Raw genomic sequence first — 27,114 nt, 5'->3', positions numbered from 1 at the left:
CCCTCTCGCCGCCGCCCTGAACCTCCGCCCGCCCCGCCCGCAGCCCGGGCTGCACCATCGTGGGCTGCCGCGGGGAGGGACCGGCGGCCCCGCACCTCACAGAACGCAGCGGCGACGGCAGCGGGACCGGCGGGACCGGTGGGACCGAGTAGGGCGGCGGGGGGGGGGGGGACGGGGCGGGGCAGGAAGCGCGGGCAGGGCGGACTCGGGGGCCGCGGCGGGGCCCCCCCGCGCGGTGCCGCGGTGGGCGCGCCCGGAGCCGCCCGCAGGCCGGGGCGGAACGTGCGGCGGGCGGGCAGCGATGGCGGCGGCCGAGGTGGCGCGGCAGGTGCGGGCGGGCGCGGGGCCGCCGCATCGCGGGGGCTGGGCGGCAGCGGGGCGGGGGGCCGGGAACGGGCAGCGCCGGGGCGACGGGCGGGAGAGCCGGGCACGGCCCGGGCGGCGGGGCTGGATCAGGGGGCGCCGGGCGGGCTGAGGGCTGCGAGGACACCGGCCTGGGGCCTCCCGCGGGTTCCGAGACTCGGTTCGGAGCGGCGGCGGCTCCCGGAGGGTCGGGCTTTGGGGACCGACCCGAGGGGAACTGGGGTTACCTGGAGTAGAGGATGTTGGGGTCCCCCCCGCTGCAACTCGGCCCGGCGACCTTGGGCTGCCAGCACCGCGGCGGGCCGGGGGTCCCGCCCTGCCGGTGCCCCGGGGCCTGGGCCCGGCCACGGCCGGACCTGCCGCGCTGCCCGGGGCTGGCCGGGCTGCAGCGCTAGGGAGGCCTGGCCCCGCATCCCTTACCCAGGTCTGGGGGCCCCTCGCCGGGCCAGGGCACGGCAATGGCATCGCTATCTCTCCGGGGATGCTGCTCTCCTCCCAAAGAAACCATCACGCCTTGCTAGGTCGTGCGTGATGCGGGGAAGGAAGGTCTCCAGTCCGGCACCGTGTGCCGCGGAGGAGCTGTGGGAGCCAAAAGCCGGCACCGTGTCCCCGCTGTGCTTTGTCCCCGAGGGTCCGCGGTGATGTCCCCGCGGGCCACCGGCCGCCGCCGTGCTCGCCTGCCTGCCTAGTGCGGCACAAGATCCCTGTGTGTTTGCGGAGAATTATCCAGAAGAGGAGCAGAGGGAGTTGAGCCACCTCTGCGTTTGTCAGAGAAATGCTAAGGAGGCATCTGTAACGCGTTTGCATGTGGAAAAGTTTTGTCTGTGGTTTGATGGGCTTCCAACTTTCATGTCCATGTGTTAATACAGAAGTAATACTTGAGGTGAATGCTTGCCATTTCGTCTTCAAAGCAATATGGTTTAGCATGGACCCATTCTTGTTGAACGGGTAGATGTACCCATTCCTTGCCAGTTTGTGATGTTATTTCCTCCTGGACATAGCCATTGCCTTGTATGTGACTGCCAAAATATGTGAAGTGACTCAGTTGCTCCCCTGTCTTTTAAAGAAATTGAGTGTTATGCTTTCCTAAGATAATGTACAGGAGTTTGAGACATCTGCTTGCGGCCTGGAATGAATTTATGATACCGCACAGCCTTGCTGGGAAAGCTGGCTGTGAGACAGTCTTGAAATTAGTGTGCTGCAAATTAAAAATGTCCTTTTACGGGCAGATGACTTGTCAGCCAAGGTCTTGGGCATTTGGTCATGGCCATGGTTTGTGGAGCAGTCAGCTGTAATGTCCTGGTGGTGCAGAGGGCTCTGTGTGTGCCAACAGGGTTAAAGGTGTGAGAGCTGGGGCTGGGTTTGTGGGGGAGTTGGGGTTACCACCCTGCTATTGTCCCAGAAAACCCTTGATCAAGCCCACACTTATTGCAGGGATGGTCGGTGAAACCCCCTTCTCCCCAGGTGGGCAGGGTGGCCTCATCACCACCAAGCTGAGCGAGCCCCTTCTCCTGTCCTCTGCCAGTGGGGAGGATGGGTGCAGAGGACCAGCTTGCCAGACACTGTCCAACTCTCAGTCTCTAGTAGAGGTCAGAAAAATCATTGCGACTGCTGATAGTGATATGTATCTTTTAATATGCTGGAGGAGACTTCTCCTGGGAATGTATCCAAATTGCATGGCATTTCTGCAGGCTTTTTTCAGGGGCCTAAAGAAGTATAATCTTAAGAGCTGTCAGAATTTGAGATTTTGGAAGCACTTGACTGTTTGTGAATGTTGAATGGCTGAGTGATGCAGTGCGTCTGGAGAGGGTGGTTGATGGTCAGGACCTTTGGTGAGACACTTCTTGCTTTCCATGGGGCCTGTTTCAAAACTATTTCCCTCCCACTTTTCTGGTGTTTTTCTTTTATATTCTTGATGATCTTTTATCAGCTGAGCAAGGAAAAATAATACAAACTCTTTATCTAGACTTTACATTCCTGATTTACATTTATCTCCTGGAGGATATTTATACTGTCTGCTGGATAATTCTTTCATTACATAGGAGAACTACATACTTGTACAAGTGAGAAATAATTGATACAAGTGTTGCTCTAATTTGCTGTTTAATCAGAGCCAAATGCAGTCTGGGGAAGTGAATACCGTAACACCAAGGTCACAAGAAGGGATCTGATGTTGTTCTGGCTTAAAGACGATGTGAAAAACTTTGGTGTGGAAACCTGAGTCAGGTTCTGCCTTGCTTTGCCATTTGACATTTGACTTCTTGTGCAAGAGTTGTCTCAGGTTTGGGGGTTAAGCCCCCAGGGCTCAGCATTAAGGGCAGCAGAGGGGCAGGAGGTGGCTGCTGTGAGCACTGGCAGCGGTGGTGGAGCTCTATGAGTGTTGCTTGATTTGGTTTTGTTGCAGGTTAGTTCTGTTGTGTTTGTTGCAGCTGTTTGGAAATCTTCCTAAGGGAGTCTGCAAGGCCTCAGGGTTTGAAGTGATTCTCATTTGGGAAGAGATGAGAAATTGTGCCAGAAGTACTAAGTGTCAGCTGTCAGTGTCCTGAACAGAAACACTCAACTGGATGAAGTATTGTACTGCAGCCTTTGAGAGCAGTTTTGTGCTGTGTGGGCCTCGTTTGGACACTGGGTCCCTTGGGTTCAGAGCTGTAACATTCTTTACTTGCTGTGCTCTGCCTGAATGTCACAAAGTGGAGGCTTTGCCTTTGCCATGGTATCTTTTCTCATCATTCCTTCAGACCTGGCCACAGAAATAGTCCCGAATATGCAGTGTTGACATTTGCAATGAGCAGCACCATTGCGTGTGTTCTGCTTTATCTCCGCAGAGAGGCAACGGCCTCTCAGGGCTCCGAGGACATCGGGAGGTGACAGTACTGTACCTGCTTGTCCTGTAAAGTAGATCAGGGCACAGATGTGCATTCAGCAAGATTTTTTTCTAATTGTTTTTTCATCCCAAGAACCCTGGAGTGATTCAAACACCTAGAGACTAAATCTTACCCCTTTTATGTAAACTAATAGTTAATGTGTGGTGCTTTCAGGCTTGAGGTCATTCATTATGACATCTTTGTATTTTCCGTATGATTGGGATAGTTTCTGTAAGAGTTAGAGTAGGTAGTGATGGTCTCTGTGGCATGGAGAAGCCCTAACAAAAGGCTATGTAAATCCTTCTAAGAAAGGAAAAAGTAAAATAGCTTCTCCAAGTGGCTGTTCCTTACTTTCAGTCTGCAGTAGCCCTGCCTGATACAGCAAGAGAGTGTGTTGCTCTTTTTGTTCTTTTAATCTTGTTTGTGACAAACACACTTCACTTCCTCCCAAGCAGCAACAGCCCATTCTGTCTAGGCAGGGGGTCACTCAGTATATGGGGGAAAAAAAAGGCATCTGGTATGTTGGTGTGGTGCCAGTGTTCACACTGGCTTTCCAGAGATTCCATCTTTGTCTTCATTCCAAGAAGATGTAACCTTAAAATAGAGAGTACAAAGGACTCTCAGCCATCCAGTGCTCACTGATGCTCCTGGAAAAAGTCTTCCTGCATACAGTAGTTAAACTTTGCTTACCTTGTTGGTACCTCTCTATATGTTTTAAATTTGATCTGGTTTTGAAGATGAATAATGGAAGACAGTCTTGAACACCTTATCAGCAAAAAGCTTATGAGCTTAATGTATTCTCCTTCAGTGTTGAACAAGAGGATCCAAACCTACATTTAATATATACCCAGGATGACTAATCAGTGTGTTCGTATGTTGTTTATGATGGTGCTGTTTATATATAGCAGTGCTCTGGTACAGAGACACCATTTGGTGCCTGAAGACTGGTGACGTGTGCTGTTTCTTGGTGGATCGGACAGAAGATGTTTCTTTTCTCTCCACTGGTTTGGTAATTGCTGTCAGCTTTCTGATATGTGTAAAAACCAGTCTGATCTTAAAACATTATTTCTTTTTTTTTTTTCCACTGCATCCAATCTCTTGATGCCTTGGCCAGGGAGGCTGTAGATTTTTAGGCAGAGTAGCACAATATACCTTATGGTTGCGTACTTAACATGGAGGCTCAGCTGCTGTGACTGGAAATCACATTTTGCAGTAGTTGTTTCCTGGCCTGTACCAGATGTGAAGTGTGGTTTAACTGCATTGTAAAACCACAGGTGACGAGAAAAAGAACCTGCAGGAAATGACTTGGAGGCTGAATTCTGTGTGATGGTAAATGCCTCCTCTTAGCTGAGAGTGGCTTAACTTCTACCATTTATTTTGTTCCGTCTCGATAACACTTATATTTAGGGATGAGGGGATGATTTGTTCTTAATGAGAACCTACACTCCTGCCCACGCTTCCTGGGGAGAGTAGTGTTCAAGCAGTCTGCCAGTGGTGTGGTTTTAAGGCTGAGTATTAAAAATACACTTGATATTTCTCCTTCCCCGGGAGCCGTCTGCCCGTGGTTCTCTCTTGCACCTTTGTGGGCTCTGTCCCCCCCATCTGTTCTTCACCAGGACCGTGGGGCTGTCGCTGCAGATCCAACACTGCCATGAGGTTCCCCAGTGCTGGGGTTTTGTTTTGGTGAATGCAGTTTAGGGGAGTTTGAGTGTGTTGTCACAAAATCTGTGTGTCTGATGGTCTCACTTTTTCTGCTTTAGCTGATTCTGCATTACTGGACCTCACAGCTGCATTGTCAGTAGGCAAAAGCAGAATCTGTTGGGGAGCCTGAGTGCTTTCCTCATGAACATGTCATTAGGAGGGAAGGTGCTCAGGAATTAATGAAGCGCCGTATTTGGTGAACATCTTGTCAGGAAGAGTCAGACTAGTACACAAAATATGGCTAAGGGGAAACATATTTATACATCACAGACTGGTAAATATGGTTAATGGTTGAAGTGTATTTGGAGCCTCATATCTGAAAAAAAAAAACCAAACCAACCCAAACCCACAACAGCAGACCAGTAACAAGGCAAGTAATCAATCATGCTGACAGGCTACTGTAGTAAGTGCACTCCTTGGGGATTTTTTCCTAGCCTAAAATACCAGTGCCATTAGCAGAAGAGGGAAAACCAGTATGCCTGTCCCTATAAACAGGCTTTCAAGATATGTGAAAGCATGATTCTGAAGGAAGAAATTCAAAATCACACCCTATAAACTACTGCCTTTTGGCTGTAATATTTTTTGCAAACTGATGGAAGGCTAGAGGGGAATTTTCTGATTTTCACACCAAAATACGTTTTTAAGAAGAGCCTGTGTTTCAGAGAGGGAAATACCTTTTTGGGACTGCAGGAGGACAGCTTTCCAGTACGTACCAATACAGGGGTGCAGCACTGACTTTGCATTTTGCCTGGTGCCATTTCTGAGGCTGAGCCTCCGCGTGTCGTGTTTTACTGTTGACTGGGCAGGGTTGGGACCCAGGGTGCCTTGGCAGAGACTGGCCAGGTGAAAATTTCTGACCCCCCCTCCTGAAGTTTGTGGCTGTTCTGAGCATGGAGCACCACATATTCTGCTTGGCTGGGGAGACCAGATCAGTGGTGTTGGGCGCAAGAGAGAGCAGGGTGCATGAGCAGCTTCTCAAGAAGTCCTTCAGGTGGCTGGGCAGGAGCAGCCCTTGCTCCCCAGCAGGAGGTTTGGGTATCTCCACTCCCAAACCCTCGTGGCACGCTCCTTCTAATGGGCCTGTGGGGTTATGAGCAGTTCAGTTCTGGACACTTTTTCTCTGCTTTGTTTTCCTGCAGGTACAGTTTTCCTTACTGTTTCTAGCTAGTTTCTATAATTGCAGCTGTGAATGAGAATTACATATGAGTTCCAATTCACATAAAGTGAATGGTAATAGGCTTGTAGGAGGAGGTGTCATTAATACATTGCTTTGCACAGAGGATTCTTTTTGTTTTCAGTATAAGGTGAGACTTGAGTTTCTGCATATCTTCACAAGAAACAAGTGTTTTGTCGCCTCTTCATTTCAGCAGCTGTGTTTGTGTACATGTTTTGCACATTTTAGTATTTTTCTGTCACGGCTACCTTCAAATGTGTGGCAAATGAAATGTTCTATTTTTGCCTTCTGGAATTGTTTTGGAGAAGAGTGAAGCATGCTGACATGATTGACAGTATCTGTGCAAATCTCTGCTTGGACTGTGCAGTTGATTCCACTTGGGAGGTCTTAAGGGTTTATACAGAGAAGTATATTTTGCTTGAAAATGACACAACTATTTCATTGTATTTCAGGGCGAAGGCTGTCGTACTGTCCCGCTTTCCGGACATGTAGGATTTGATAGTTTGCCTGACCAGCTGGTTAATAAGTCAGTTAATCATGGGTTTTGTTTCAACATCCTGTGTGTGGGTGAGTATTTCCATTTTGGGAAGTTCTCTTGCTGAAAAGTTTTCTGCAGCTGGATGTAGCTTGTAGGTTACAGCAGTAACAAGGTAGCTTTGATTTAAATTTCCCCGACTGTTCTATTTTCAGTAACAAGATTTACTGGTGCTCTGGGAAGTCCCCACTGGGGTTCTGCAGTATGGCTTTTTACCAAGCAGTGAAATAAAATGCCTAAAATCACAGGCTGTTATTATGATCTTTCTTTTCCTCATATGTTTGACTTTCACATTTTTGAAAGAAAATAGGTACTCATGCCAGAGTACTTTGTTTGTCTTGTTTGGTTAAGTATTGAATTATTATTATTATTATAACAAAATACTAGTCATGTTCCTCTTAAATCACTAAAAGCTATTTTTTTCTCCTCTTTTCTGTGCATACTTGAATTAAGAGAGTGTCTGGCCAAGCCTTAACTGTTCAGACAGTTATCCAAGCTGCCATGTGGTGTGGATCACAGCTGGGGCCTGGCACTGTAGCAGGACTTGGTGTCTGTCCCTGCAGCCCATCTCACAGGTCTTCCCCAGGGTTGGGATCCCAAATATCTCTCCTCTTAGGTAACAGGAGTAAAACCCTGTATGGCTTTGGTACCATAGTTTGGTAAGGTGAATTAGGAAATTAAAAATAGAGAATTAATAATTGTCTCATGGGTTTGCTGCTGCCCGTGCCCTGCATCTGGGAGCAGGAGGTTATTGGATGGCCATGGCTGCTTGGACTGAGCCCTGTCTGCAGATGATCCCAGCAGGGCCTGGTGTGGCAGAGGGGAGAGCAGCAGCTGTGGATACCTCCTGGGGACTCAGCTGGTGGTCAGCTGTGCATCCACGCAGAGGTTTTCTGTTCCCTGCCATGAGAGATGCAGCTCATGGTATGGACCTGGTGTTTGCCCAGAGCAGGGTTAAGTCTGAAGCAAGAGTAGTAGAGCAAGGAGAGGAGAGCTGAGCTCTATTAAATGGAGCTGAGAAGACAGTTTTCTTTACAACCGCATTCCTGTGAGATGATAAACTTTGCTGACAAGTGGAGGTCACTGTCAGGCTGACAATCTAGGTGATTTCCACAGTACATGAATGTGATATGACCTAAGGAAACTCCTGTTCCCAAGACTGAAGTCTAAAAATGTTTCCTTTTTCACTTTCTGAACTGTAGTGGTTTTTTTTAAAGTTCTAGGTGTAGCAGTGGGTGCCTCCTGTAGTTATATGTTCACTTTGATGTGTGGGGAGGAGCTGAATGCCTGTGCTTTCCTCTTTGCAGGGCAGAAATGGAATGCATTAATCACTTTTTGATGTGAACAACAAGGACTCACCAAGATCAATGTACATTAGTCACTCATGTCAGTTTTTTATGAACAGTAATAACACAATCTTGAAATAAAGAAACTTTATAGAAAAATATAATAAACTTCATTAGAAAAAGATCTAAAAATCTTTGCCCCCACACTTAAACATCCTGGAGAAAGAAAACAAAAATTCCCAGAGTTCATCTGTCATTTATTCTGTTGGATCTCACTTGTACAGCACAGTTTAGGGTGAAAAATTGAAAGAACAAGGGAACAAATGAGGATTGGATGAGGATCCCATAGACAGCCCACTAAGCATGACAGAAAGGCACTTCATTACCTCCCATTTTTCAGCTGTGTGTGGCATTCTTCTCTGCATCATACTGGATCTGAGCCACCGATTCCTCCAGCTCCTGGTGGGGAAGCCAAGGAAAGCTTCAGAAATGACTCTCAGCAGCACGTCCAGAGTGGAGCAGTTTTTAGCTCTTCTCATGCTGAAAGCTGTCTCTCCTGTGAGACTAGAGCCAAAGCTAGAATAAATGAGAAAACCTCTCATTAGAAGTTAGGGGTTGCAGATGGTTTCTCTGATTTTTTTATTTCTCAGCACAACCATTTTCTTCCTAAACCTTCCGTGATAAATTTTTACATGCCTCTTTAGTTCTGTGCAAAGGCTGGAGAAGTGTTTAATGGCTGAGACTTTCTGTGCTGACTGTATTTCTCAGTGAGATAGGGGGAAAAGAGGAGGAACAGGCTGCTGGTTTTTGATGTAAAGTTTCTCAATTTTTACCAGGGTAGATTGTAGTTGCATTAAACTAGTATCCCAATTTAAGCAGGATTTTCCCCCTTCCTCTCCCCCAGGGTTTGCAGGGAATTTGTTCTAACTGGCCTATTCAGTGCAATGAGAAAGGCTGTTTTGTGGCAGAAATACTTCACTTTCCCCTGGGATTGTACCAAGACTGTTTGAGGTCTCTCACTCCAAAGAAGTGAGCCCATGGTGTGCAGGAGCTCTCACCTTGGGGGAGGTAGGGATTTGCACAGGATTCCTGGTGCTTTCCAGCAGGCAGCTCTCTGGGGTGATGAGCTGTACAGCCTGGAAGTTGCCCAGTGGTTGTTTTTGTGGTCACTGGTGCAACCAGCTGAGGAGAGAGCAGTTTCTCTAATCAAAAAGCCATCTGTCTCCTCAGCCTTCTCTTGCCCTGTGCCGCTGGTCCCCTGGGGTAGACGCTGGGAGCCGGGTGCTCCTCTGAGGTGGTGTTTCAGTGTCTTTTGTGAGCCCTTGTTGCCCTCCTTGCCCCCACAGTCCAGCCTTTGCCTGGCAGTGGGGAACTGTGTGGTGTCTCCACACACCTGTCAGATGAAACAAATTATTTTTCAGTCTCTCCTTGAGAGATGGCCTTACCCGTCTGAGTTGCCTCAGGGCCTGTCTCAACAAGCCTGCTACATTGGATTAGCTTCCCTTTCTCCACATGAAAAGGCTGTGCATGCAGTTACATTTTCTTTAAAATTGAATTATTTGATATGTGGAGCCACGGCTGTTAATCTTGTGAAGGACAGGTGCTGCTCTCTCATGAAAGGGCACTCTTGTGAAAGCTGCTCCCTGCCTTTGAACAGGGAAATACTCCAAGGACTCCTCTGTCCTCCCACAGAGTCGATTGAGGATGATATGATTGGAGCTTCTTAAATTCTGAGTGTTGTGGGAAAGAGGGCCAGTGAGCAGTTTCTTGTTTCACTTAGCACATTGCTAGGGAAAAGCAAATTAAATTCCCAGGCACAAAAAGAGGAGGTACAGCATTTGTGGTGTATAAATCAGCTCACTGTTGCAGGTGCTTAGGATGCTAAAAGTTCTGTGAAAAGAAGCCATGAAAGTTCATTTAGCACAAAGATGTCTGTCTTGGTTTGGAAAGGTAGGAGCTTGTCCCAGCTGTAGTTTTGTAAGTAGTGCCACCACTGTTCCATCAATGTTAAATTTGATGAAGCGCTTCCGTAGAGCAGTGAAGATATCATGTGCACATGCAATTGGAGTAGGGAACATGTCTCAGGAGAACGAGAGGATGTGTGGGGAGCCCAGCTCAGCCAAGCTGTTGGGCATTAAGAGTGGATGGTGCTTTCTGAGCACTGATGTAGGACTGCTGTGTGTCCAGAACCTGCTGTGGTGGCTCTTGCCTTTTTTTTTTTTTTAAAATGTCCTTGAAAATGTGTCGGACTTAACAGCAAGACTCCATCCCATGATGAAAGGTACAACACTCAAGCTTTTCCGTTGCTGTCACAGCTTCCTGGTCCAGAACTCTGCCAGTAAAGGTCGCTCTCCCTGCCCTGTCCTCCCCACAGAGCTTTGTCAGCCACTGTCAAGTTATATAATCCCTAAGTACAGTTTTGGAGATCAAATCACATGTGTCCCTAAGCCTGGCATCAGGAAATAATCTCCCTGCCAGGGATGCCTCTCACTCGGTTTGCATACACTGCTGCTTTTTTCAAAATAATTCTGCCTTTTAATCCCTGTTCATAATTTCTGGTTTTTGGGGAAGATTCTAGTGCCTTTGGCTGGAACAGGCACAGACCACTTGTCCTTTTTATCAGACCGTCTGTTCCATCTGGACTCCTGTCCTTACAAGAAGCAGTTGGCACCATTCACATCTTCCAGCCAGCAAAAAGTTGCCTCTGTGTGGGGCAGAAACTCCCAGAAGATTCAGAAATTCTTCCTTCTGTCATTTTGGCCTTCAAAATAGCACTGCTCCCTATCTCTGCTCATAATTAACATAGCAAAATACTTTATTAGTGTCTTCAGTCTTTTACCATTTCAAGTCACTCTGTCGGTGTTTAACATTCTTTCAGCTGAGACAGTCTTTCCTCTCTTCTCCATCTTCCCTGTTGGGTTTTAATTCTGTGTCAAGTCAGTGGGATTACACAGTACAGGGTCAGGGGTATCTGCTGGCTCAATGTAAATTTGGCAGTGCAGACTTGATATTTGAGATGCCATGTTAGTGCCTGGGTGTTTGTTTTAATCATGAAGTCATTTGGATGGGCGACTCCCCCCTGTGGAAAAATGCTACCGTTCCGATCTTCCCCTTCCAAAAGGAAAAACTCAGTGTTTGAGTTTAAAGTTCCCTTTGCTGGCCCTGTGTAGCTGGCATAAGGTGGAGTGTAGAAGCATGTTCTGCATCTCCTAAACACTTCTCCTAGCCCCTCTGACAGTTAAAGTCACTCCTGCTGGAAAAAAACGCTTTAGATGGATTTAAAGTAGGCAATAATTGACAGGTTCGGGATGTGCTTCAACAAGTGTTGGCCTCATATGAACATCTTTCACTCAAAAGAAGGAGGGAGGCAGAAAAGAGAGGTGACTTACAGGGTGTTGTCTGTTCGGAAGCCAGTGTGGTTTACACATGACCTTGTGTATCCACTGCAGAGAGCAGCTCCCTTGCCCTGGTCACTGCTGCTGCTCCCCTGTCACCCTGTCCTGTGGCCTTGGAGCTGCTCCGGGGCCTGCCAGACTGTGGGGCAGTGGCACAGGAGAACGGTTTGCAGGACTGTGTGTGGGTGACGCTCCTGCACCCCAGGGCTGAGGGACTCCCCTATCCTGAGATGTCCCATCAGGGTTCCTGGCATTCACAGGCGAGCAGCCAGCTAGCTGCTCTGTCTGACCCATCCCTTGGCAGGGGCTTTGGAAATGCTGCAGCCTTCTCAGGCTGTTTAGATTTTTGTCTTTTTTTACACTGCTGTTTTCCTGGAATCCCTGAGAACGGCCTGGGAGGTTATACAGGCTGTTTGCTGTTAACTCTCAAAATCCCTCTCCAAACCATGACAATGCTTTGGTCTGATTTGTGCATCTGCTCTGTTTTGGGGGCAAATGCTCCCTGACAAGTCTAGACAGTGAGATTCCAAGTCAATGAAGGGCTTGTTGGACCAGTTTATTCTTCCAGCAACAGAGGTAACCTTGTGCTTTGCTGAGCCCCCCTCCCTTGCTCTGGCCATTGCTGTTGTAGGTACAGCTGATGCATTGGGGTAGTGCAAGGGTCTGCAGCCACGCCAGCTCCTGGTGCTGACTCCTTCTTCTCCCCTTTGGATTGAAAACCAGATTGATGCAAAGAGCAACTGCACTGGTGACTGTTTTGGCTGTAGTTGGTGTTGGTTGGTGATGGAGCACAAGCTTTCAGCTGGTTCCCCAGCAGTTCTGCAGCTCAAGGTGTACCTTGACTTTGAAATGTTAATGGATCTTGCTGCCTCTGGAAAGATACTGGATATGTGATCCTGGCAATCAGGGACTGCTCAGTTCCCAGAGCAGGGGATTTGGGGGTTGGAACTAGACAATCTTTAAGGTCCCTTCCAACCCAAATCATTCTATTGTTTTATGATTCTATGTTTGCCTTGCCCTGCCATGTACTTCAGCCCTGAGTGAGGAAAATCCCTTTTGAGGCCAGAAGAGGAATTTGCCTGCTTGCAGGGGTAAGGCTTGGAGATTTGGACATTTGGATGGGAGAGGATGGGGAGGAGTTTCCCCTTCTTGAATTGGGCATTTCATGCAAGTTTGGATCTGCTACAGAGCTCTAAACCTGCAAAAATAAGAAGCTCTTTTATTCTGAGCAGAGTGGGAAAATGGTGAAGTTGTTTTGTTTGGGAGCTGAGGGCTGGGGAAAGGAGGGGAGTGCTCTTGCAGCCAGACACAATCTCTCTGTGGTCCCACAGCAGGCTGGAGGAGCAGCCGTCGCAGAGGGTGGGGTTCAGCTGCTCCTGAAGCTTCTCCAAAAGCCAGCTGGGCAGCTCAGAAATTGCTGTTTCCCCAAAACACAACAGCCCTCACAAGGCAACAGACCAGACTGCGTAGGAAGTCAGGTCTTTTGAGCTCAGAGAGCTGGCTCTGTTGTCAGAGCCTGGTAAGGAAGGCTGCCCTGTGGAATGTGTGCACAGAGGGATTTGTTTTATTCTTCCTGGTATGTATCTAAAACAAATTCAAGACTGGTCTCTGGGATTTGTCTCTTCTTCCAGACAAGGAAATAGTTGCCTGTTGATAAATGGAATCAAAAACAGTTCAATACTGATAGAATACTAGCAGAATACTGACAATACTAGCAGAACTTTTGGAAGCAGATTTTGCAATATTGTGCAGCTTGTGTAGCCCCTTAGGTACAAAACCAGATATTACAGAAAATGCCCCGTGCCAGTGTAGAAGGCTGATTCTCCAACTTGTTATGAGAAACCAATTGCACAACTTGCTGTCAGACTCGAACCAGCTCTCAGGGTTTCTGCACGGAAGGAAGCTATTTCTGTGGCTGCTTATTAGAGACATTGATCTGGAGTAGCTTTTTTTGGAAATGGCAATGAGCCCCATTTCCTCTCCCACTTTTTAATGAAAACAGCATCTTCTGTAGTGTAGTTGTGGGTTTAAGCAGGATCTGAACATTGCTTTCCCCTTTGCCTTTTCACCTCTTCTTTTCATCTCTATTTTCTAATGACATTAATGGCCATTAGACTGTGAAATGTAATTTGCCCAGAATACAGACCTCCCATTGTTCATGGCTTTTTGTTTACCAGACGCTCCCTTGGGAGCATGAGATCTGCTTTCATCTGCTACAATTTCACCCCTGTTAACGTTTGGAAGCTGAAAGGCCAACCCATATTAATATTCAACAGAACATTTCAACTCTCTTTTTCTCCAATAGGGGAAACTGGCCTTGGTAAGTCCACCCTCATGGACACCCTTTTCAACACCAAGTTTGAAGGTGATCCAGCATCTCACTCACAGCCTGGGGTCCAGCTGAAATCCAGTACCTATGACCTGCAGGAGAGCAATGTCAACCTCAAGCTGACTATTGTGAGCACAGTGGGCTTTGGGGATCAGATCAACAAAGAGGACAGGTGAGTATGGGGGAGAGAGGCTATATTGTGATGTGGCTTTTCATTCTCCCTGTGCCCTAGTTGAGCCTGACTGCACTGCAGTGTTCTCCTGCTTGCTTCTTAGGAGTTGTCCTTGTCCCCTCTTTGGGATGGGACAGGTAGAGGAGAGGACAGAGGCTCTGGAGTGTCAGCATTACTTCAGCTATAAAGCAGCTTTTTTCATGCTATCAAAGCAATATCTGCCCGGCTGGAAACCTTCTGCCCAAATTCTTCTGGTGGGGAGACTGAAATGCTCCAGGGCATCTGGGCTTGTTTTGGTTTGTGCTGACCTCAAGCTGCTGACCAAACCACTTGTGTGGTTTAGTGTCTGCTTGGCTTAATATCCAGTTCTGGCAGGGCGCTTCCATGGGAAGAGCCAAAGGAAGCACGATAAATGTGCAGTGAGATACCTTGGGGAAGTGTCTCTGGCAGCTCACATCCCAGCGTGGCTGGAGTGTGTTGGTTAAGGGATGCGCAGTTACACTAGACAGTCTCCAACGTGCATCTCTGCAGAGACATTGCTGATGGGATTTGGTTTTTTGTGGGTCTGTTAGATTTTTTTTTTTTAAGTTTGTTTAAAATGCAGTGATGTCCTTTACATTATGAGTCTGTTAGGCTCTGTATTTCAGAAGGCCTTGCAAGGGAGTTGCAAGAATTTTGTGCACCAGAGCACTGGGCAAAGGTAGTACTGAATGAAGCTGTGTCTTCCACCAGCAGCATGTGCGGCTGTGAGAGCAGCAAGCCATTCACTCCCTGAGTGCAAGCAAGGGTTACACACTGCTGCAAATGAGTCTCCATTAGCCTTGCTTTAGGAGTCTCTCACCCTTAAGGCATCAAGGTGATGCCTCACATTTCAAAATATGAGGGTCTGCCTTCCCTGGAGATTATGGTGTATCTGCTGAATGCTGATACTGTGTTTTGACAAACAGGCTGCCAGAGTCTGATGTAGGACCATGTCTCCTTGTCAGCAGTGCAACTTAAAAATTTCTAACAGGTGAGGAGCAAGGGAGGTGGAGAGAATTGGTCTCAGAAAGTGAAATCTATCAACAGCTTGTTTCTTAAAAGCAAGCAAAGGAGCATTGTCCTGTCTGTTTAGCTCTCTGACTGTGAGATGTATAGCTTTTTTTTTCCTTTCTCCAAAGCTATAAGCCCATCGTTGAGTTCATTGATGCTCAGTTTGAAGCCTACCTGCAAGAAGAACTGAAGATAAAAAGGGTCTTGCACAACTACCATGATACCCGGATCCACGCTTGCCTGTACTTCATTGCTCCGACAGGCCATTCCCTGAAATCTCTGGACTTGGTAACAATGAAGAAGCTCGACAGCAAGGTTGGCACGCTTAACTCTTACTGGGCAGATTTACTGTTTGCATAGTGGAAAGGCTGCTGCTTTTCCGGAGGATCTACCCACCCTGAATAGCCCTTCTGGTGGAAATGACTGAGTTGGCAGATAATTTTGTAGATTTATTGAGCACTTACAAGTTCTTGAAGGTCATATTGCAGACTTGGAGAAAATCCCAGGAGCAAAATTGATTACTTCATGCCTCTGTTTTTTTCTAGGTGAACATCATTCCCATCATTGCCAAATCTGATGCCATTTCCAAGAGTGAGCTGACCAAGTTTAAAATTAAAATCACAAGTGAACTGGTCAGTAATGGGGTGCAGATCTATCAGTTTCCAACAGATGATGAATCAGTGGCAGAAATAAATGGGACAATGAATGTAAGTGACTTGGTTCTTCCTCCTCTCCCAGAACAGCACTGTCAGTGTAGAGGTTGATGGCCCATACTGGGATGTTTCTTAAATCTGCTTTCCCTTTTATTTTGTGTCTTAAAAACAGAGGGTTTCACAAGAATCTTGTCTTTGTAGTGTCATCCTAGGCTAGGAGAGCTTTGTGGTAGGCTACTGCCTCTCTGGTGGGCTTTTCTAGTCAGAAAACAGACTTTTAATACTCTCCTTGTCCATGTGCATGTCTGTTGAGGGAAATCAGTGTTTAACCCTTTTCAGCTCGAGGGTTTGTCATTATTTCTGTCCTATGCATCACCTGATGGCCTCCCACCAGTAAACTTCCAGGATCATGTGGCAAGGACTTACACAGCTTAGCCAGCAATGCGTGAAAAGCAGTACACAACTTGGGCCAGACATGCTTTGAGGTGCCTGCAGGTGCCCATTCTGGGTCTGGCCTTCCCAGCATCATGGGTGCCTGTCTGTGGCTCCCTGAGGATGAAACAATCTGTCCCTTGGCCTTTCTGGCAGCACATCCTGACCATGGTCCCATTTTCCAGAAGGCTTTTCACAGGAAATCAAGTAGGGGAAGTTGCTTGCTTCAGTGCTGTGGATGTAGTAGAGGCCTAGCTGATGTGCGTTTGTGCCACCTCCTGATCTAGTATTAATAGTTGTACAGTTTTCTGGAGAGGCCTGAAAGAAACATAAAGTTTGTCCTGATGTAAGAGCTGTCAGTGATGGTTTCCTGGTCAGAGCAGTTCTGTGTTAGCCCTTCTGAGGGTGGAAGTGAACCTCTGCTTGTCTTTCAGCCATTTACTTGTCTCCTGGGAGGGAATTGCTGTCTTGGGTTGCAGACGTTCTGGGTTGTATCAGTTGATGCACAGACAAATCAACTCTTTAATCCTCTATTGCAGTCAGAATTACCAGGTTTATGGGGACTAAGCAGGCCGGAATTTGACCAAGCAATTTTGCAGATCTGGAAAACTTGTATCCAAATACCGATTTTATTAGAAACATAAGACAAATGTTACTCTTACTCTGTGTGTGTCCCATGCGAGAGCTGGGGGCTAAGGAATACAGGGGAAGAGCCCATATCTGTGAGTGCTTGCTGGCAGTTTTGCTTTGTTTGCAGTTTGACTGTATGAGCCACACTCAGAAAGCAAAAACATCATCTCTGAAATCTTTTGCTTGTACCAGCTGTCATGGACTTGTCCAAGTTTTTAGATAACCTGTGGAATTCACTATCTGCTCTTGAGAGCAGTCCAGGGTCACTGGTCTTCCATGTAGTTGGCTTCCTGAGGCCCTTTCAGTTGCCCAGAATTTGGTGCACTTTAAAAGCTTTGCCTGACAAATGTTACTTCACAAAACTCAGCAGAAGGGGTTGGTGCAAGGAGCTGGGAACTCAAAGTGCTGAAACTTTGTACTTGACTTCCTTGCAGCTTGGCAGAATGCACTGTAGTTCCCAGGAACAAGTGGAGGTGGGCAGAAATCTCACAGAAAAATGCAGCAAAGTACAATGTCAATGTCTGGGGGTTTTGCTTGGCTACCTGAGTTTTGGAAATGAGAGGACTATATGGTGAGATCTTCAGAGTTTAGATAGGTGTTGGGAGGGTTTCGGTTCCAATTTTGCTGAGCTTGCACTGGGCAAGTCTCTTTTTGCCTTCTGCAGAGAGACCATCTTCTTAACTAAGAAGTGACTATTTCTGATTTCTGAGTTTCTGAAAAGCAAATCCCTCTTGTTCTTAGTCAGCCTTCATGTAATGTGGAGTGCATATCTCAGCTTGAAGAGTGTGACCTTGGGTCACACCGGACACAGTGGCCCGGGACATGTTCAGCCCTTCCTCACCAGGGTGGAAGCAAGCAGGGAGGAAGGAGCTGTTACTCTGGGGGTGAGGGATGGACTTCCATCTCATGATCTGATGGAGCAAGGTGTCGAGTGCTCCAACATGAGCTAAAGGAGTGGTGGGGGGATGAAATCAAGAAGGCTCCAAGACCTCACACTGCTTCTGTGCTTGTGCAGATGTTCTCCTCAGGCATGGCAAGCCCTGGGACAGCACCGCAGTCCAAGCCGCAGCACGCTGTTCCAGCTGTCATTCTGATGCCAGTCTTGCACTGGCTCATCTCACCTGAGACTCTGTGGCTGGGAGGATCAGCCAGGTAGAGGATATAGAGTGGTAGCACTAACAAGGTTTCCAAAAAAGGACCCATCCTGCTACCCCTTGTCTTGGGCTAGTGGCCAGTGACTAGACTCCCTGAGATTAGCGTGTGCATAATGACTGTCTAGCTCAGTGGCTGTGCTAATCTCTGTGTGCTGGTGGGTCCCAGGTCTGAGAAGGGCTAACGTGGATATCATTAAATGTGTTTCAGGCCCACTTGCCATTTGCAGTGATCGGGAGTACGGAGGAGCTGAAAATAGGAAACAAAATGATGAAAGCTCGTCAGTACCCTTGGGGCACAGTGCAGGGTGAGTTGAGCCCTGGGATTTTCATGGCATGAATGGTGACACTTGTGCAAGGAGGCAGTGGGCTTTCTTAAAAGGAGCAAGGGCCTGCTGGACTTGATTATCCATGGGGAATTATCCTGTGTTAAATCCTTGTGTCAGGCCTATAGTGCCAGTTTTCTTTGCTTGGAAGGGCTGTTAAACCTGTTGGAGGAGTAGACAAGTGGGGAATGCGGGAAGAGATCTTAGGTTCTGTCCCCATTTTCCTCCTTACCATGTCTTCTTACAGTGGAGAATGAAGCTCACTGTGACTTCATGAAGCTGCGGGAGATGCTGATCCGTGTGAACATGGAAGACCTTCGTGAGCAGACCCACACACGCCACTATGAGCTCTACAGGCGATGTAAACTGGAAGAGATGGGTTTCAAAGACACTGATCCAGACAGCAAACCCTTCAGGTGAGATCCCTGGAGGAGACAGGAGAGCTTGAGAGAGGCATTTTTGGATGCGCTGTGTGCTTGTGTGTGTGTGTGTCCTTGGGGGAGCATGGAAAGAACCAATGCAGCAAGAAAAACTGCCAGGTCAGATAAATCCAGACTTCAGCAAAGGTCTGACTGAGAGAAGGTGAAAATACAGGGAGGTTGTGCAGGACTGTCTGTGAATCTGCAGGTATGGGAGTAGAAATGTCTGTGCTGCAGAGAGACAGCAGTGTTCCTCTGAACTAGTGTTTGTTGCCAGCTGGTCTCTTTGAATTGCCCAACATTCAACGTACAGAAAAGTGCCAAAAATCATTGGATAAAGAAGACCTTGGGCACACGTGGGTGAGTAGCAAATATGTTGTGTGCAAAGCAATAGTCATGGTGATGGCCTGATTTCAAAGGGTCAGGGAAAGCAGTTTGTCCCAAGTCTTATCACTGGACTTCCTTTCCTTTTTAGCTTACAAGAAACTTACGAAGCCAAAAGAAATGAGTTTTTGGGAGAACTGCAGAAAAAGGAAGAGGCAATGAGGCAGATGTTTGTCCAGAGGGTCAAGGAAAAAGAAGCAGAGCTGAAGGAGGCTGAAAAAGAGGTAAAGACTGCAGTATTTGTGTCTTCATGGTTGAGTGATAGATTCACTCCCAATTAGGTAGTTGCTGCCGAAGCACTTTCTGCAGAGTGTGGTTTAGGACTTTCTTACCAAGAAGTGTAAAGTTTAACTTGGATGGGGATGTTAAGGTGTTCAGTCTGTAGGACAAAACTGAATCACAGTGCTTGTTGTGTACAGCTTACTGCACCAGGAAAGGGCCAGAGTCTTGATTCTGATGGAGAGGTGCAGTGTTGTAAAAGTCAAGGAGAGAAGCAGCCCTTGAGATGAACTTGTTTTGCAAAAAATACACCCATACAACTTTCTTAGTTCTGTGAAAAATCCATTAAATTACTGACCTTTAAAGAGGAGTAAGGCAGGGACCCCTGGAAATAATTAGGTTTTTTTTTTACCCTTATGCTCTCCCAATCCTCTGTTCTTAGTCTGCACAATGATGCATTACTAGAACACTGCCTGCCTGTAAGTTGTTGTGGAAGGAGGCTGTTCCCTGCCCTTTGTCTGGGCACTGGCAGCTCAGTAGCTAGAAATGATGTGGAGACCAATGGAGACTCACAGGCCCAGATCTCAAGGGATCCTTTCATCTTCCTCTTTTCCTCTGAACAGAATACCTGGTAGTGCCATGTCCTGCTCACCTCTCTCCTTTCCCTTTAGCTGCATGAAAAGTTTGATCGCCTGAAGAAATTGCATCAGGATGAAAAAAAGAAGCTAGAGGATAAGAAGAAGTCTCTGGATGATGAAGTAAATGCATTTAAACAAAGGAAGACAGCAGCTGAATTGCTTCAGTCACAGGCTCAGCAGGCTGGAGGATCGCAAACTCTTAAAAGGGATAAGGAAAGGAAAAAGTAAGTTGCTAACTCAGAGATACTTGCTTTTTGGTAATGGTTCTCCTTTACTAATTTTCTGCATGTTCATATCTCCCTCCCAACATAGCCAGTCCTTATCGGGGAAGGTTTGCAGATAGATTTAATCCCTTGTAAGGCTGAGCGGTAGCTGGAAGCCTTTTTAACATTTGCTGTCATCCTGGAGATCAGGGAGCAGTGCTATCCTCCCTCTTTGCCTTCTGACAGCATGGGAGAGGATGAACTTGTTTTTATTCCCCAAGATTCCCTGCTCCTCCCTTGGTCTCTCAGTGCATGTAAAGAAGTGGAACCATACTAGCTGCCAAGGCTAGGGTGTGGGTAGCAGGGATGTCCCATTACCCTCAGAGAGGAGCACGTTCTTGCTCATGTTCTTACTTGTTTAGGTTGAGAAGATTGTGGAAATTATTCAGGGAGACTAACAGTCTTGAATTCCAGAATCTGCAGAATGTAAGACTGCAAAATGAGGGGACAGGTCATAGCACCTTGTTAGCACTAGTACTCTTCTCCTGTCCTAAATCAGCTTTTTGCCCTCCACAGAAACAGTGGGATATACTGAATGGCTGTAGCTGGGGTTCCCCATGCCAGGGACTGGTGTGACAGGATCCAGCCCCTCGTCAGGGTCTGGGATCTGGGCTGTCTGCAGGGCTTGTGCCAGGCTCCTGAAGCTCTGCAGTTGCTCAAGGGCAACCAGCTGTACAGTGAAACAGATCTCCTGCTTCTCCCAGCACTGAGCAGTTCCCTTCCTTCTCACTATGGTACATTTCCCAAATGGAGTGCTGTGCCACCTGTGCCTGTGTGCAGAGAGTGGTGTGCAGACAAACAGGGGTCTGGTTTTGTACCACTGGCATAATCCCCCCTCTGCACAGCCCTGGGGCGATCCTTGCCTGCACTATGCAGTCTTAAGTACATGAAGAAGTGCTGTTAAATTGGACAATATGGGGTGTGTCCGAAGTGCTGACAGCACTGTTTGTCAGGGAAAAAGCCTGTGACTGTTAAGCTTGGGATCAAAAGAGACAGAGGAGGAAAGACCCAATTACAAGAATGAGATCCTGGTTTAGTCTCTTAGTTTAGAGCTGAAGCTGCTGAGCAATTAGTGCTGCCCTTTTCTCACTCACCCATTACTTTTTCCACTGCCTATTTTGATTTGTTCATCTGAATTACCTTCAGGGGGTTTTAATATATTTTCATACTGAGGAGTCTGAGACTGACCAGGAACAGACTTCTCTGCCCAGCCTGGACTGTGTGAGGAATATCCAACTGAGCTCTTTCATGCTTAGAGCCCATAGGTATCTGCTCACTCAGGACTGCAGACTTCAGCCTTGAGATCAGTCAGGGTCAGGAATGCAGAAAAGGGAGCCAACAGCCCGATAGTATCAGCAATTAGTTGCTGTGGCCCAAGTCACACTCTTGGTCTTTGAAGTGGTTCTCATCTCAAAACATCTCCTTGACACCAAGCATGTTGATATGGAAAAGCTTTGGTACTGTCCTTGTCAGTTAAGGGCACAGAAAACTCCGTGACAGGGATAGGTCAGTGCTTCGGTAAGGATTGGGAAGATAATAGGAAGCCTCTCTCGCCTCCGGGAAAATTGCTGTGCAAGAAATGGTGCTGCTTTCTTTGCTCTGTAACTTCTCTGATTGTCCTTAATAATGAATTTCAGTATTTAGATCATAAATTTTTCTTAACAATCCATGAATTTTGCAAGCTGAAGCTTACTTGTAGCTTGTTTACTACTGGCTGGCAGTACAATAGCCTTTTTCTTTCACAGGTGACTCGTTTAAACCCAAGCTCTGTAATTTGCACTAATCATGACTCAGTTGATTTTTTTTGTTGTTGTTGTTACATCATTATCATCATTATTAGCTCTTACATATGTGCTGTTTTACAGTTAGCTGCTGTTTGGCTGCATGGTGCATGAGGCACATTGTCCTGGTAAGCGTCATTAACTAATAGAGCCTCACAGTGGGATCAGTTACCTTTCCTAAAAAAGCAGACGTGTACAAGTCCTGAAGCTATAAGTATTATCTCTGTCTTCTTCTGCTTTCACCCCTACTATATGTGCTCTATCAGTCTCTCTCTACATGTGCAGTTGTAGAAAAAGGATGTAATTGTCTTTAAAGATTCTGCAAAGTTAAATTCAGAGAATCAGTATTAGGATATGGAACATAGAAAAATGAGGATTACATCCTCTTCCTTTTAAATCTTCCCAGCACCTCTTTGGCTCTGTTGTCTTTATTCCGTCTCTCTTAGAAATAAATTATATTCTTTAATCACACAGATTGATACTATGGCAACAATTGCTATGGAGATGTGGTGCTGATGATACAGCCCAGCTAGCCATGAAAATGTCTCTCTCTTTCCTTTCTCCTCCTTCCCTCCCACTCCTCCAAGTTGTAACGTAAACTTGTGGTTACAGTGAAGGTAGATGCGAGACTAGTTTCTGTCATCATTTGACAGTGGTCTACTTACAGCTAATTACAAAAAATTGAGCATTTTTAATTTGCTGATGATTCTCTGGTGAGAGGAAGAAAGCTCCCACAGGAATGTCTTGCTTCTTGACAGAGCAGCAATACTCATTATCCAAGGCAAGCATGACAGTGCCCCAGACTGAGGTGCACAGGCCTCTCAGAGAAGGGACCTGTTGGAACTAAACTATAAAACACCCTAAAAACTCATCCTTGAGTCCACCCTTACCTGCAGACAAAGCTAAAACTTACATTCTCTCCTGGATAGTCCAAATTAATTATGGTCTGTCCTTAAACTGGTAGAAGCTGATTCCAGGATTCTTTCCCTCTTGGCTCCACAAGGGAAATGGAAAAGCAAGTAAACATCATGCTGTCAATGAGAGGCATTTGAATGTAATTTAAATGGGACCTTCCACTTAACAGAAGAGCTTCAGAAGGGTCTTGCACTGACTCAAACTGGCACTTGCAGTTGTCTTGAGCTGTCCAGTTGAATGAATGTCTCTGCTGCCAATGTTAACTGTAGAACAATGAAAAGAACAATTCTCTGCTTAACGGGCTCGGAATGTAGAAAAATAAGCTTAAAGAATAACAGTGTTCATTCTGGTGCTGAGTACAAAGGCACGGCTAAAGTGCAGTTAGAGTGAACATTACTGATTTTTGTTGGTTTTGGATTGCTTTTGGCAGTCCTCATAACTGTACACTGTTGTGTGCTGGGCTTTGAATCAAATGAAGTTCTTTGTTCCCACTACACAATTGCAGACAGTGCCTTTTTCAATGGGCATTTGTCATTGCTAAATTAAATATGTATATGTGGTACTTTTCCAGGATTTAGAAAAACACTCTCCATATTGATCCATAAAGTGTTGCAGGGCTTCACTGTTTTGCAAGGATACAAACAAGTCACAGTTGATGAGTCCTGTAGCTTGCAAAACTGTGATAGGATTGTTTTAGAAAATAAATTTGGTTCATCCCACTGCTGAGTGTGTGTGTGTGTCTGCATAAAGCATGTTTTTTAGTCAGATTAAACCTTATTAACACTTAGCAATGTTTTCTTTTTTATGTGTGCACACATTAGGAAACATTTGTATTTTTATTTTGTTTTTTGTCATTAATCCATAAAAGCATTAACCTGCCTTTTTCTTTCATTTTCAGTTCGGGTTTCCTGTAGAACCTTTCCCTTGGCACCAGAGGCGAATGCCCCACTCTTGGCTGTGCCATTGTGCCTGTTTGCTCACCTTTCCCATTGCTCCCCTCCCGCGCTCACCACTGAGGGTTTAACCAGAGCTCTTGTCTGCTGGGGTTGTTCTTGTGGGGAACCCTGCTGGCCAGAGGTGCTCATACCAGGTTCCTCCTGCCCCTTGGGCAGCAGCAGGATGCCCAGTGCTCCAGGGCAAGTGTCCCCTCTCCCATTGCTCAGCTTTTCCCCCACTCCATGCTATGTGAGAGCTGCCTGGGGGGTGCATTTAGCTCCTGCTGTGGGTTCAGCCCAGTGCTGCCATGGGGGGTGGGGATGTACTGCCTCCAGAGACTGGCTGCCCTCTCCCCATGCTAATTTTATGCTCCTAAGCCCTCATACCCCCTGTGCTGCCATGTGTGACTCAAATAACTTTCAAGGACTTTTTGCAAAACTTGACATCCTCACAGGCTTGGGCCTGAGTCCACACCTCTAGTTCCCAGGCTTGAGGAAATCACCAATTTGGATCCATGGTTTGCAACTAAGTGTTCTCTGAATGCTGCAGGGGTCATGAAGGATCTCTTGCCTTGTCTCCCTCTCAGTATGCTGGCCTGGATGCACATCCTGGATCCAATCTCAGGGAAAACTGGTCACCTTGCTGTACATACCAGTGTTTCTGAAGAAAGATGATGCTGTTTCTTTGACTTCCTTCTCAGTGATTCCAACAATTTCTGGTTTTAATGCAAAAAAATACTACCTTTATTTTTTTAATCTGGCATCTCTTTAGAACTGTACAGATGTTGACAGGTTTCTTCTCATATTTTCTATTCAGCAAAAGCCTTGTTTTTACTGTAAGATTTGCACTGAAAAGGAGGGCGTTTTGCTCACTGGGCCAGGAGTTCACTCTGGCCAAGTGCAGCTGTGGTTTGCCTGCTAGTATCTTTTCTGTGTATTTCTGACTTGAGTTTTGTTTTTAAATAAAGAGTTCATCGGACAGTGAATTCTGGTTAACATTTACTTCTTCTGTTTTTTGTTTTCTTTGCCCTTCTTTTACAGTAACCCATGGCTCTGTACTGAGTAATTACCCCTGAATACAATGGCCTGGAATGGACCTTCATTTACTTGTTAAATCATAGGGTCTAATAAAACATGACAGCATTTCAGCTGTGACCTTTCCAGGGTGTTACCCTTGCTCTCTCCTATGTCCTCGTTGTGATTCTGTCTTTAGTATGTACTGGTGGTTTTTGCTTTTATTAAACAATGTAAAATTAGTCATAACAAGGTTATGGATGCTACCACTTTAAATCCTGCCATATTTTTTTTTTCCCTACAATTAATGGATTCCTCATTTTTCTGGTCTCATTCCACCCAGCTAAATAAGGGATATGGAAATAAGTTCTGCGAGTTATTTTTGCTGGCAAAATAACAACACAGTTTAAATATATTTATTGATGACATTAAAATGACAATACCATCTTAGTTTGATTATCACGTAGTTTAGAGATAAAACACTTTTTTCTCATTATATTTGATGTCATTTTCATGACATCATCTGTCTTTTTTCATTTGCTTTTATTTTTTCCTTTGCTAATTCATGCTATCTGAAGACTAGCATGTAAATCCTCATTTCCATTTCAGACTTGCTTGTTGTGGCCCTGATCCCTCAGTTGTGCTGTGGGCAGGCTCAGTGCTCTGTATGTGGTGAATCCACACGTCCTGCCCCTGCTGAAAGATCAGATGCATGCTGCAAGACAGCCTCCACAAAATCCCTCCAGATCCTGGGGTTTTGGAAGATAAGCACACCTCAGGGCTAGCCCTGATAGATGATGCTGTTTAGTGCAGTTTTTAGTGGAGTTTTACCCAAGCAGTGCTCTGGGTGATGCCACAGGCTCAGGAGCAGTTTCAGCACAGGGTCAGCCTGGCTCCTACTCATAGCAGCAGCCCCAGATCAAACCGTGGCCTGGCCTCTGTTCCCAGCAGTGAGGGCAGTCTAAACTCTTGACTGCAATGTATTTTCTCAGGTATTCTGTTTCACCATAAATACAATTTCATTTCCCATAGAACTCTTTGATTGCTTTGTGGTTTGTTTGGGATTTTTTTTCAGCAAGTTAAAATAATTTGAATGTTTTCTTCTTCCTCTACTTTTGAATGCTACCCTGCTCCCAAAACCAGTCAGTATTAATCTGACAATGATTTCTAGATTATCTGCTGAAAGGACAATTGAATGTGGCTTTTTTTACCATACTGCAGGTCACTGTCGTTTCTTCCTGACCATTTGCCTTATTAGAATGTTATTTAAAGTTATGTGAAATCTTTTTAAAGTCTTTAAAGAAAAAAAGGTTTTTACTTGTGCGATTTCATGAAGAACTTGAGGTACCACAAGGAGGTTCCATCTCTCCTCTGTCAGCTGTTTCCATGTTGCATCTCTTTTTCTTGCTTTTTGAATGTCTTTCTCTTTTTTGCTAATCTTCTGTTTTTTCTTTTTTCCCCTTTTCTCTCTCTGTAGCTTTTTTTAATCTGTCTTCGCCAGCTGCACTGTGTCTGAGGGAGAAGACTGCCACTTCTAGAAGAGTTTAAGGGTCTTTTGTCTGGGGAGGGGGGAACAAATCTTCAGTGTTAGTGTCTTGGAAAGAAGCTCTTTTACTGACTTGCATGATACCTAAAATTGAAGTGTCTTGTAATTTGTGTGACAAGACAGGGTGATGCGGGGGGAACTGATTACCTGGAATTTTGAGGAGCAACAGAAATGTGATGTTGGGACTAATGATGTAGCGAATACATTTTCAAATGTTGTTATGGGCATATGTTTTTTCTAATGTTGTCTTTAATAATCTAAATGTCATGGGCTTCCCTGAAGTGTGAAGCCTAAGGAATATTTTCAATATGCTGTTTGATTGGTTTTGGAAACCGTGCATTCAGAATTCAGAGTCAGAGGAAATACAAATATGGTGCAACTTGCTCTGTTGGCAGCCACGAAATATTTAATTTTATCAAAGAAGTAAAGTAAGAACTGTGTGTTCTCACTAGTGTCCTCTTGTGTCTCACCACCCTGTTAAAAGAGCCCCATTGGTTGGTGGACGTGAGTCAAGTGGTACTTTCTTTTTCCTAACTCCACCTCCTCTTGTTCTTTAAAGTTAGGAGAAGTTGGCAGTGCCAGGGAGAGGCGATGCTGGGGGTGGTGTAAGAATAAATTCCATGCCCGCCGTGAGCGGGGTGCAGTGTCTCGGCGGTGCTGGAGCCGCCCGGGCACTGCTCGCCCCTCCGCGCTGCCCTCCCCGCGCCCCGCATGCTCCCCGCGCCACCGTCCCGTGCCGGTCTCGTTTCCTTTTTACAAATGGGAGTGCGTGAAAACGGCACCGCATTCTGTATTTACACGGCAAACATGAAGGAACCAGCACTGTTCTGCCTGTTACCTTTCTAACTTTCATGTAAATTTTAAATAAAAAATACGAAAAGCCAGCGCGGCTGCTGTGGTGTGTGTGTGCTGCTCGCGGGGCCGGCGGCGCTGGGCCCGGCGGTCCGGACAGCTCCG

At 46.3% G+C, this 27,114-nt stretch overlaps 1 protein-coding gene across 7 annotated transcripts; it reads left to right on the top strand.

Annotated features, from left to right (window-relative positions):
* Window positions 1–234: 234 nt before the first annotated feature.
* SEPTIN6 (septin 6) lies at window positions 235–27,041 on the top strand. 7 transcript variants are annotated; one of them, XM_048319151.1, is made up of 11 exons: window positions 6,107–6,232; window positions 6,555–6,669; window positions 13,624–13,819; window positions 14,980–15,166; window positions 15,397–15,558; window positions 17,929–18,025; window positions 18,291–18,459; window positions 18,938–19,070; window positions 19,737–19,927; window positions 21,832–21,875; window positions 26,089–27,041. In XM_048319151.1, the coding sequence occupies exons 1-10, from the start codon at window positions 6,131–6,133 to the stop codon at window positions 21,833–21,835; spliced, it is 1,356 nt and encodes a 451-aa protein (XP_048175108.1). In that variant the 5' UTR covers window positions 6,107–6,130; the 3' UTR covers window positions 21,836–21,875; window positions 26,089–27,041. The 7 variants fall into 7 exon arrangements, with proteins under 7 accessions (XP_048175111.1, XP_048175104.1, XP_048175105.1 ...); XM_048319153.1 differs by lacking the exon at window positions 26,089–27,041 and adding an exon at window positions 24,639–24,758; XM_048319150.1 differs by lacking the exon at window positions 26,089–27,041 and adding an exon at window positions 23,561–24,583.
* Window positions 27,042–27,114: the final 73 nt, after the last annotated feature.

The sequence above is a fragment of the Corvus hawaiiensis genome, chromosome 14 (genome assembly GCF_020740725.1).
Source record: "Corvus hawaiiensis isolate bCorHaw1 chromosome 14, bCorHaw1.pri.cur, whole genome shotgun sequence".
NCBI lineage: Eukaryota > Metazoa > Chordata > Aves > Passeriformes > Corvidae > Corvus > Corvus hawaiiensis.
This window is presented reverse-complemented; position numbering and strand designations above follow the sequence as displayed.

Bases quoted from the DNA above. Each gene is read 5' to 3' on its own strand.
- SEPTIN6 (XM_048319147.1), top strand. From the start codon at position 6,131: ATGAGTTCCAATTCACATAAAGTGAATGGTAATAGGCTTGTAGGAGGA. The intron at 6,670-13,623 runs GTGAGTATTTCC...TTTCTCCAATAG, and splicing joins TTTCAACATCCTGTGTGTGG to GGGAAACTGGCCTTGGTAAG. The intron at 18,026-18,290 runs GTGAGTTGAGCC...GTCTTCTTACAG, and splicing joins CCCTTGGGGCACAGTGCAGG to TGGAGAATGAAGCTCACTGT.